At 47.7% G+C, this 10,858-nt stretch overlaps 5 protein-coding genes across 5 annotated transcripts; 2 read left to right on the forward strand and 3 right to left on the reverse strand.

Annotated features, from left to right (window-relative positions):
• Nucleotides 1-89: 89 nt before the first annotated feature.
• On the forward strand, nucleotides 90-3,177 carry BZA70DRAFT_274993 (uncharacterized protein). The gene is made up of 3 exons (XM_064912068.1): nucleotides 90-149; nucleotides 203-693; nucleotides 762-3,177. Exons 2-3 carry the CDS (start codon nucleotides 219-221, stop codon nucleotides 3,092-3,094), a joined length of 2,808 nt encoding a protein of 935 aa, XP_064769781.1. The 5' UTR covers nucleotides 90-149; nucleotides 203-218; the 3' UTR covers nucleotides 3,095-3,177.
• On the reverse strand, nucleotides 3,178-6,621 carry BZA70DRAFT_274996 (uncharacterized protein). The gene is made up of 3 exons (XM_064912069.1): nucleotides 6,466-6,621; nucleotides 5,437-6,409; nucleotides 3,178-5,384 (listed from the first exon to the last, which is right to left on the reverse strand). Exons 2-3 carry the CDS (start codon nucleotides 6,375-6,377, stop codon nucleotides 3,356-3,358), a joined length of 2,970 nt encoding a protein of 989 aa, XP_064769782.1. The 5' UTR covers nucleotides 6,378-6,409; nucleotides 6,466-6,621; the 3' UTR covers nucleotides 3,178-3,355.
• A 4-nt stretch (nucleotides 6,622-6,625) lies between these two features.
• Nucleotides 6,626-7,805, reverse strand: BZA70DRAFT_274999 (uncharacterized protein). Its single transcript, XM_064912070.1, has 5 exons — nucleotides 7,518-7,805; nucleotides 7,391-7,462; nucleotides 7,258-7,332; nucleotides 7,153-7,185; nucleotides 6,626-7,093 (listed from the first exon to the last, which is right to left on the reverse strand). The coding sequence occupies exons 1-5, from the start codon at nucleotides 7,548-7,550 to the stop codon at nucleotides 7,073-7,075; spliced, it is 234 nt and encodes a 77-aa protein (XP_064769783.1). The 5' UTR covers nucleotides 7,551-7,805; the 3' UTR covers nucleotides 6,626-7,072.
• Nucleotides 7,806-7,847: 42 nt separating this feature from the next.
• On the forward strand, nucleotides 7,848-9,165 carry BZA70DRAFT_275001 (uncharacterized protein). Its single transcript, XM_064912071.1, has 2 exons — nucleotides 7,848-8,472; nucleotides 8,531-9,165. Exons 1-2 carry the CDS (start codon nucleotides 7,956-7,958, stop codon nucleotides 9,091-9,093), a joined length of 1,080 nt encoding a protein of 359 aa, XP_064769784.1. The 5' UTR covers nucleotides 7,848-7,955; the 3' UTR covers nucleotides 9,094-9,165.
• A 1-nt stretch (nucleotide 9,166) lies between these two features.
• On the reverse strand, nucleotides 9,167-10,554 carry BZA70DRAFT_294144 (nineteen complex-related protein 2-domain-containing protein). Its single transcript, XM_064914430.1, has 2 exons — nucleotides 10,287-10,554; nucleotides 9,167-10,224 (listed from the first exon to the last, which is right to left on the reverse strand). The coding sequence occupies exons 1-2, from the start codon at nucleotides 10,500-10,502 to the stop codon at nucleotides 9,178-9,180; spliced, it is 1,263 nt and encodes a 420-aa protein (XP_064769785.1). The 5' UTR covers nucleotides 10,503-10,554; the 3' UTR covers nucleotides 9,167-9,177.
• Nucleotides 10,555-10,858: the final 304 nt, after the last annotated feature.

A 10,858-nucleotide genomic window follows, 5' to 3' on the forward strand; every position in this document is an offset into this window, starting at 1 on the left:
CGGCGCACGTGCTTCTTTCAACAGTCACGTGCGCAGGGGCTTGTGGAGGTGGCAGCTTCGAGATGCGCGCAACACGCCCTCCTCAGCCGAGTAGCGTGTACAGTTTGCAGCAATTACCTGGTCTGCAAAGCCTGGTGAAAGGTCAATCTGTGCGTTGGCGAAGTAAACAGGACTGGTGTTTATTGTACTGATCTCAGTTCAGGAATTGGCGACAGGCAATGGTGTCAACACCATCCAGGAGGCCGCCTGCCCGGCGCGATACCTCGGCGTCCACCACCTCGATCAGCTCGCTGAAATCTCTCGTCCGCTCCCCATCATCCGTTCCAACAGTCCCAATCTCTGGTGCACGAAGAACCAATAGCACAGCCTCTTTTTCGTCTATAAATGGCACCCTCGACCCTTCCTCCATCCAATCTTATGAGTCTGTCTTTGAGCACTACCAGCCTCCGCAAGTTCGCGTTGTTGCCTTCCAGCTACGTAAAGAGGCGCAGACCAAACGCGAGCAATTGCGCGAACTGGTTGGTGAGAGCTACCGCGACTTGCTCGCAACAGCTGATATGATCATTGATATGAATGGCACCGTCAGTAGCTTGGAAGATCAATTCAAGCAACTGGGTAGAGGATGCAAGTCTTCTGCCCTTCGGCATCGCGCACGAAATCTAGAATCTGTTGTCGATCGATTTGCGGAAACAGGTGTGTAGTTTTGACTGTCTATGATGTTTATCGCTATTGGATCAAAACTAAGACGATGTGCCCGATAGATCTGGACAGGAAAAGAAGAGTTGCACTATCAAAAAATATCCAGGACTTCTTCTTCGCTCTCGAATATCTACTGCGTAACCCGACATTCATTCTTACCTCTTGCAAGGTTCTTTTGGCAGTGAAAGAGCTGCTTGCAGTGATTGACGTTCATGAGTCATTTCTCCACGCTCGATTCAAAGCTCTCGAGGCGCGATTCCTATCCTGTCTCGACAAGATTCTCAAAGGCGCAGTGACTGCCGTGATCCTCGATGGACTAGTATCTTACTCTTTATACTCATCTTCCAATTCTGGCGATACGATTTCTTACTTCCTTGGTGTGCGCATTGCTCAAATCAAAAGTCTGATGGAAGACGGCACTCCCGAGTCTCTCATTGACGCTTTGGCGGTTTTCGACTCCACAATCAGCACTTCCAAGACTTTGTTTCCCAACCAGTTCCAGCGGTCGCTCTCTCGAGCGGCCGTTTTGCCTGTGCTACAAGACTCCGAGATCAGAAAGCTTCCTTACATTGACTTTTCGGTTCTCGATGTCTGGGTACCGAAATCTATATCCGAGCACATACTGGTGCTTTCAAAGGACGAAAAGGCTCTGAATACTAACGAAAGCCTCAAGTCATTTGAGAAAACCGTGGTTAATTCTTTCGAAGAAGGTGTTCGTCTAGTCATTGAGTCTGTTGTTGCCGCTGTCGAGCCAGGCAAAGTTACAGCAGGGTCCAAGGAAGCTATACAGTCGCTTCTTGATCTACGTCGCAAGATTTTTGAGTCTCTCGTTGATAGACCGGCAATCAGAGCCGTCCTGATATCGGACTCGTCGACTTGGGAGAAAGAGTGGTTGCCAGCGTTGAAGAAACTTTGCTTGACATACCTTGGTGCGGCCGAGAGTATTGCCGCGCAGCTCGCGGATGCTGTCAGTGATGTAAACTCTGGTAAATCAACAGAGTCTGGTATCATGAGTCTTTGGGATGATAGATGGATGGACCTTGACATTTCACGTGGAGCATTGGACTTCCGCTCGGCTGTCTCTGCTTTATTGAGTGGGAAAGCTTCGTCCTGTGGAATAATCATAGATGAAATCAGAAGCTGGTGGTCTGCTGTCAAAGACGTGCACACAACTGTCAGCAAAGTCAGTGGCGTCTTTGATTACAACTCCTATGGAGATGAAGAGGAAGAATGGGTTAAATCGGTGCGCGATCTGGCACTGGGCGAAGCCAAGGCTCTTGAGCTTGTGATTGACAACGACGTAATTCCCGGCGGCGTCAAGACACTACTAGCCAAAATAGACGACATGCTCAAAGAAACGGCAGGAGACAAGCAGAAGCTTGGAAGCTTGGTCCGTGTGACGAGACGGATCGGCGAGCTACCATTGTCTTCGGAGGTCAAAGACGAGGTCTCAAGCACGGTCATTCGGGTATATGAAGCCTTTGCGCATGCGCTATTTGATAAAGACGTCTCGCCCGCTCAGGTTCGCAAGTTCTTGGAGTCTCTTCCAGCGAGTGAATTGTGGGAGGAAGAGCCGCAAACTATCCCATCTGCTGTGCACACAAAGTATCCTACGGACGTGTCGCCGTGGTTGTCCGAAGGAGTTTACAGTACATATGTTGAACCCATCATATCGGGAGGATGGGAAGATGTGGTTATAGGATCTTCGGTCAGCGTTGTCGTTTTCCGTATCGTTGCTGGAAGCAAATGGGCAAAGGCGATTTCGGCAGGAATCCAAGAGCACTTTGAATCACTGAAGAAGGTAGATACGAATGGTGACGGCGTCGTCAAGCAGGGTGAGTCGGAGATCAGTGCAGTCTCTGAGAATCAGAATCCTGAGCCTGAGTCTTCGCCCGGAGCTACCGCTGAGACATCCGCAGGTACAACCCCCGACGACAAGGACACTGGTAGTGAGGAACAGTCTACCAAAGACAATGCAGCGAAAGAAGGGGAGGACTCCAACGAAGAGAAGTCTGACTCTTCCGAAGAGACGCAAGAGCCCGAACCAGAGAAATCTGAGGAGGCTGAGAACAGTGACGAGAAGAAGTCACCTGAAAACAGTGAGCAGACCTCCACGGAAACAGAGACAGAGACAAAGATCGAGAAGCCAGAAGAAGAAAGCCAGGAGTCAAAATCAGAGATCTTCCCTACGAAAGATAACTGGACACAGCTACTCTTTGATGTGCTGTATCTGGAGAACGTGTTTAACATGCGGTTGCAGAAAACCCTCGATGTTGTGGTTGAGGAGCTTGATAAGCTTATGGAGCAAGGTGAGAGGAAGAAGCTAGAAAGTGTTGTTCAGAAAAGAGTCGAGGCATGTTGGAAACGGACATATTTGCTATATGCAATCATGTGAGATGCACCTTGTTCATGAAATATTCCATTTATGTATCTATTCGAATTTCATCAAACCGGTCATGCATTTATTTATTTATACATTCTCAAATTTCCAATATGATACATTGTATACACCCAAACTTATAAACTAAAGATAAGGTGATACCATCGTTAAGCAATATACATCGATGCAAAAATCATCCCATCATAAAAATTGCGTTTATAAACATAGTCTTGTCTTCATGCATATAGCTCCCGAACCGAGTATAAACCGTTTCGATTAGCCAAAGACGTCGAAAATGCTGCTAACTGATTTAGCACCTGCATAGGTGGCCAACACGACGGCGACATCGACTGCAATCAATGCTCCGCCGGCAAGCATGAACCGCGGCGCGAAAATTTTCCAGACCATAAGATGTCTCCGCAACACTGCGGTCATGACAAAGTTGATAACTGTAAGCAATGTCGTATAGATCATCATACCGATCGAGGATCTTAGAACTTTACTGAGGGTGATCTCAGATGCTCTAAAGTCCTTTGGCGATGGTGAGAGCTTGTATAGCACGCTCAGTGGAGCGGCGAATCCTGCTAAGATATATGGTCCAAAGGTATTCAAGATCAAGGCAATATGAGGCAATGGGGGCTTTGTCGTTTCTGTAAACAGGAACGCGACGTCCCATTGGATGGATACGAGAGTTGCCTGGTGACCAGTAGCGAAATAGTATTGCGTGCCCATCAAACCGAGGATAGTAGGAATCAAAAGCACGCTCTTTTGAGGAATATCAAGAGCGTCGCTGATCTCGAGAAGCGTTAGAATTTGGTAAATCATTCCCGCCAGCGCAATTCCACCCATAGGCTTGTTGCACAATGCAACGCCTGCATAGAGACAGAGGAAAAGCAACAGATAGAGACTTCCGTAAGCGTTTGCAAATCCTAAAATCTCCACCGATACCGGCTTCGTCTTCTCGACAGTCTCAATGTCACCTTCCTCCGCCGCGCGCTTGATGAGTTCTTGGTTATTCGTCATTTCAACGCGAAGGCAGAGTGGAGAGGCACGGAACCACGCCAATGGACCACCAATAAGTGCGATACCGATCAATAGTCTCGAAATCATATACTTGAAAGGACGAATGTCTTCAGGCGCTGTGATCGATCGCGGATCCATTTCGGCATAATCAAGAGTCCAGTAAAGTCCGACCAAGGCAAGAGCCAGGCGCAGTCCAGCTCCTATCCATGCCTTTGCTGAGCCCTCATCAGAGGCAGATGTTCTAAGGAATGACCGTATGACGGAAGGAAGAACAATTGGAACCAAGAAAAGTATAATAATCACAGTCACTGACGACACTGACGAATCCGGAGATGAGTAGAAATTGCTAGTGCAAAAGGGTAGCTGCTCCTCGCGACAGAGCTTTGGATATTCCGCAGCACGGGCAAGGATGATGAACATCACAGAGTTGTAAACAGTGGTTCCTCGCTGGATGGGATCAGTGATTCCAAAGCTCGCAGCCAAGAGAATGAAGCCGAACGTGACAAGCAAATACGATAGCGATCGGGTTTCCCAGACAACGTACGAGTTGGATGCGAAAAGCATTCCGTGGGCTGCAGTGTATACCAGCGCTAGAGTTGTCCATTTCGAAGGAAGGCTGATCGATGGAAGAGACTTGCGCATTCTCAAAAGACAGCTCAGGAATCCAAGCAAACTTCCGACTGACGCTCCAAACACCGTGACAATCAACGTTCTATCGGAAAGAACAAACTCAGTCGATCCGTAGCCACCCAAGGTACCAATAGCCGTCCCAAGCACAATACGCTTGAAAAACATACTAAGGTAGTCAGACGCGCATGCACTATCACCATTGAATATAGCATAGAATGCAATCATAGTGGCAAAAGTAGCGACCAACAGAGCTATACCCAAAGTCATTGAAACCAGATCGAAGCGCGCCCACATGTCTCGGCATGCATTCACGTTTGCTGACTGGAAAGCAAGATACAATGAGCTAGCTTTCTCATAATCTTGATTAACCCATGCCAGGTTTGCCTCGTTGAAAAGTATGGAGACGTCGGTCGAGTTGGCAAACGAGGGATGACGCGAGCGGTACGAGTTGATCTGCTCGGAGACAATGCGCGAGGCGGATGCTAGTTGATGAAAGTCTGACTTGGGACCCTTGAAAACGGAGGCGATAGGCGAGCCAAGACTGTTGAATGGAATAGGAATATCGAGTAGGAGAGATAGAGTTGGTACGATATCGATCTGGTTGACGGTCGTAATTTCATCCGAAGGAGCCAAGAATGGTCGACTCGAGTATCTACAGTTTTGTTAGAACGCGTAATGCAACACAGAGCGACAAGAATACTAACATGAATAGGCCGGCCTCAATCTCTCCTTTAGAGTCACCTCCATGATCTCCCTTTTCGTCCATGCCATGGTCGCCGAGGACTACGAGCAATGTGTCCTCATCATCTTCTATAGCGCTGATGACGCTCTTGACAACATCGTCCATCTGAGCAAGTTTGTCCTTCATTACTTCAGTGTTGGGTCCATAACGGTGTCCCGTGTGGTCCACACCGAGATAGTGGCCGATCAGTACGTCCCACTCAGAACGACGTTCAAGCAAGGGTGCTAGATGAGCGGTGACACCGTTGTCAACAGTGTGGATATCTAGCACGTTGAACGATTCGTAGGGAAACGTCTTGTTGATCGAGCTATCAGTCCCGTTTAGCAGTGCAGGAAATAACGAGACCCATGTGTCGTCACCAGCGAATGCAATTCGATCAAATCCATTCTTTGCCAGAAGCTGGCTAACCCACGAGTCTTCAAGGATTGCGGCACCGTTGAAGTTGGATCCTGCATCGATGAATGTAGGCAATGAACCCGTTGTAAGAGCCTTCAAACGTTGCAATGTGGTAGTGGGTGGGTCCGCGATAAACTTGAAGACCGCGGCATTCTCGGGTTGCGACTCTGCGTACTTTGCAGGCGTAACAAGGGTTGAGATGTAGCTATCTGCGGGAGCGCTGCCGGTGATGAAATCCTCTCTTAGAGCATCAATCAAAATGAAGACAACTCGTTGGAAAGGCTTCGGCAACACGACTGCTGGATCTGAGTACGTTTCAGATTTGACAGCAATGTCAGGAAGGACCGGCCGAGTCAAAAGAAACCCGAGGCTGAACAGCGCCAGACCTGCGACGTTCAATAGCAGGAACCACACGGGTACGATTGTCGACAAAAGACCTGACCGATCTAACTTGGCCTTGTTCTTCCGTACCGCCTTGGTTGCTGATTTATCGCTCTCCTTCGCCATATTTGCACTCTCGATATGCGATACACTTTTTTCTGTCGTGTTGAGCGTTAGTGGTTATCCAGAGCACGAGGAAACAAGCCCAGCTTACATTCAAGCAAGATATAGATTATTCGGCGCCATACACAGAATACAGGAGACAATTGGCCATCAATTGACCGAAATGCAGAGCAAACTAGTCGACAGAGAAGGTTGAGACCGCGAGGAAATATTCTGAAGCGTCGAGCGTGTTGCCGGCCATCCCGCCTCGGGGCCATCCTAACCCTATATATGCTTTAAAGCTAATCTTAATATGGCTAGCGTGTAGTAAAATGCTATACAAATTAGGTTTGATAAAAATGTTTAAACGTTCACGGAGTATTGCTAACAAAGGGATTGGAGGGATATCAGCTGTTCGTAGTCGTCTACATTTGTATCTGACGATTCCTTGGTCGAGAGTGTTATTGTCAGGTCGCTGTGTGTGCTGTAAGTAGGAGCCGTATCCTGCTTGTCCTTGGTTTCGGTTTTGTATGTCGAGAAGGATCTGCCTACAACGAACACTGGTGTTTTCAAAGGCAGAACAAAGCTGTATTTGACGAGACAAAACATAATATACATGTAAACGCTATTCTAAGGATAGGTTCTAGTTAACAACGCGCCCAGAAACGCGATCGAGAAACATAAGTCGCATCCTAGTCGAATTTCATATCGCTATCCGATCAGGATACTCGTTCCAGTGCCTATATTCCCGTCGTTAGCTGATGTTTTCTAGACCCAGTAGACGTCTGATATTACTCACCTCCATCATAACCACGGAGTTTCCTCTGATGACCTGCATGTATGGAAAATTTGAGGGTTAGTCGCGCTGGACAAAGCCATAAATTCTGATTTGTGTGATACGCACAATAGTTCCAATCCTGATCTTTTCACCGCCATCCTTTTCCTCGACCGCATCATCGAGCACTAAATTCAGAAAGACCTATAGTATTCGTCTGTCAGCATACGTGTCTCCTTTAGCGCGTTCAAGAGTAGCTTACATCGTAGCCTCGTAGAACACCAATAACTTTCCTCGAGCCATTCAGCTGCACGAATAGCCGCCTGTCCATATACTGCAAAAGAGTCAGCACGCAATCCCGGTATAGCTCAGCTGGAAGGATCCCTCACCTTTTTCAACTCTGGTGTGGATGGCTTCGACATCTTGATTTGAATCGGTCACTTGATCGGCTGTGAAGATATTGATGGTTTGATATGATGACCCAGTGGTGAAAGCAGTCGTAGTAATGACTTCTAAATGTCAAAACGTCAAACAATATGCAGTATATAAAATACCAAAGTATTCAAAAGATCCAGGATCTATTGATTACACAGCGAAGTTGCGGATGATGTAAATAATACTCGAAATAGACGATGAACAGTGAGGTCCGGCAGATTTTATACCCTAACCGTATTTCTGGATTCCTCCCAACCTTCGCGATTGATGATGTCGTGGAGAATCCCCGTCTCGCTACAAATCATCAGCAACTCTCGTCTCTGTCGCTTGTTCCAGCTCGTCAACCGCTACTAATTGATTTGAAAAGGCAGAAATAACTTAATTGTTTTGCTATGGCGAGTGTTTGCACTTTGCGAGTGCGGCAGATACCGAGTCAGGCCCAGATCAGTCTCCGTCGTCATGTCTCGAGCGTCAGACTTCGCCCCTCGCAACTAGTTCGCGCATGGCTGCCACCGCATACCTCTCTAATCTCTGAAAGTGCTGGTCTTCTCACCGAAAGAAGACTTATAAATTCACAGAACGTGTACAGTGGCTCTAGATCACTCCGGCATTTCTCCATTCTATCCTACAGAGCCAGCGAGCAACTACCACCTCGAAGGTTCTCTGGCGACGAGCGATTCACAGAAGAAGATCTGAAAGAAGCGATACTTTCCTCGCACACATTGCACGGAAAGTCGTTTTTATCAAAGTGGCTGTCTACCCTACTGATTGCTGGCACATCGGTGGTGGTGGCGGGCTATTTTACTTATCGAATACATTATCGCGATCAGGCAGTGTTCCTCCCTTTATGGGCGAAGCCTTACGTCTTTGAGGAAGTCCTGTCTCCCGAGCAGATACAGACACTGAGAAGTGAGTCTTGAGTGTGTTATTTGAAAGTTGGTAGATATTGACAGCCGAACACATCTAGACTTGACCGAAGATGCCCTCCTCGGCGCCTTGGCATACAAAGAATCAGTAGGTGCAATGCTAGGACTACCAATAATCATCGAAAAGATGGAGGACGTCAAATTCTCGTTTCCACCAGACAGACCAAAAGAACACGTCATTGTGGGAGTTGAGTTTTACCGTGAAAAATCGGACCAGATTTTCCCAAGAATACGATCAAGTGTTCGAATCCTTTCAATCGAAGATGCCTATTCAAGGCTTGTGACGCCGTTCGCCAATGCAGTCGGACTTGATGGTGGAAGCGATAACGAAAGAGAGCCTACATCTGCAGTTCACGAGCTTCTTGATGGACTGGAAAAGTGGAAAAATCGAGTGTGGGTAGACGTGAACGGAACAGCAGTGGTTCATGGCTCTTTCGTGAGAAATCAAAACAAAAGCGATGGAGAGGAGGATAGTCAAAAGCACTATTGTGTCGTCAAATTCAAAGGCTTCCTCGATCTCGAGCGTATGAACGTGGTAACTATACAGAGCGGCGAGCTGATAGCATACGAAGATGGAAAAGAGTCAAGACGATTAGAATGGTGAGCATTTTGGTATATATCCCAACCTCTTTGGGCTCGCTAGCTATCTTACATTTTGTACATAATTCCTAAATTATCCCCTGTTTATCTATACATCTATAATTTGACTCTCGAGGGCCTCCTTCACCTCAGCCTTCCTTGTTTCTATTCGTTCCCGTTCAGCTTCTAGCTCTTTAAGGGAATCGAACGACTCGTCTCTGTGTTGTCGCATCTTCTCGAGCGTAAGCGTAAGCCTCTTTAAAACCGAGTCAAAGTCTGGTAAACCCTGGAGTACCATGAACTTCGAGTCAGTCTCCGACTTCCTTTGGTCAACGCCTTGGTCTGTGCCATTCATCCGTTTTCCAAAAGCGCCTTTCATAAGCTGTGCCCTCTCCCAGTCGTCTTCAGAGTCACTACTGGCTTCGCCCATGTACAGATAATCATCGCCCGCTTCAGGCTGGTCATCTTCGTGGTCGTTGATCATGTCTTCCATTTCACGCCTCCGTTGTTGTTGCTGGTGAAGTTCCTGAGCGGCGCTTAACGGGATGCGGCCATCGCCTTCAGCAATCTCCTCAAATTCGTTATCAGGAACGTCATCTTCACGCTGCAGACGACCTTTGCTAGGGCGTTCACTCGTATCCTCTTCATATGTCTCGACTCCTTCCATTTTCTCTTCCCCGTCACTAGCAGACTCATCAAGAGAGATGAAATTCTTGGCTTTCGATGGAGTCTCCTCTTTTGACTCCTCTTCCGCAAGCGCTGCTGCCTTTTCTCTCCTCCTTTCAATCATGTGGCTTATGAAGGCCTCGTCTGGTACATCTATATCCTCCATCATCTCAGCATTGACCTCAAAGACATCTTCGTCTTTGGGATCAGAGCTGTCACGGTTTTGGTCGTCATCAAAGTCCACTTTCTTGGTAAACTCAGCCGGTGTTGTAGGTGTGGCACCGCGCAGCTCATCAAGATAGGAAGCAGAATAGGATGTGCTGGAGGTTTCTTTTACAGCTGGCACGCTCGGCGCTAGCTTATCACGTAGTCTGACTCTTGCCAGATCAGATGCTAGCCCTTTGGCTCTAGTTTTTTGTTTCTTCCTTAAAGATGACGCGGTGATGATATGAGGTTCTTCTTCTTCCTCATCATCGTCTCGGGTTTCGTCCTAAAATGAAGGTCAGACCAAACCATCTGGTAAGAATACTTGTGCAGCCAAAAACCACATACCTGAGCTTCTAAATGTTCATTACTCGGAACAGACGTGTCGTTCGTAGCGTTGCGGTCCAAACTCGACGTCTTCTTCGAAGTTGATCTCTTCGACGCGTGCGGCAACGAAGGCGAGCCGTCGTCTTCACCCTCGCCCTCGTCGAACGAGATCTTCACACGAGACCGCTGCTTGGCGGCCGCTTTCTTGAACTTTTTGCTGATTTCAGGAAACTCCATCGCCGATCCTGGTCGACAGCATACAGGAAATCCGAGATCTGCCGTGCTCTGCTTCACGATACTTTAAGCTACGCCTGAATTTATTTAGGATTTTGGCGATGGGGTAGAATAGTGGTTTAGGGTTATTATTTTAGGCTTCTGTGAATTCTATCGAGCCCAGCAGATATCACTGAACTTCGTGCCTGGTTGTTTCAACAAGCTATTCCATCTAGACGCGTTCTATCCATCCATCTGCATTTTTGACATAGTTATCTTTATCTGGTCATTAGCTCTCGTTATTTACCAGCTGAAACTGCTCCGATGCGTTGTGGTGCCGTCACGGTGGAGTTTTAGTGCACCCGCGTCTTGCTAGCCCG

This window comes from Myxozyma melibiosi (genome assembly GCF_037950935.1).
Source record: "Myxozyma melibiosi strain Phaff 52-87 chromosome Unknown BZA70scaffold_2, whole genome shotgun sequence".
NCBI classification, from domain to species: domain Eukaryota; kingdom Fungi; phylum Ascomycota; class Lipomycetes; order Lipomycetales; family Lipomycetaceae; genus Myxozyma; species Myxozyma melibiosi.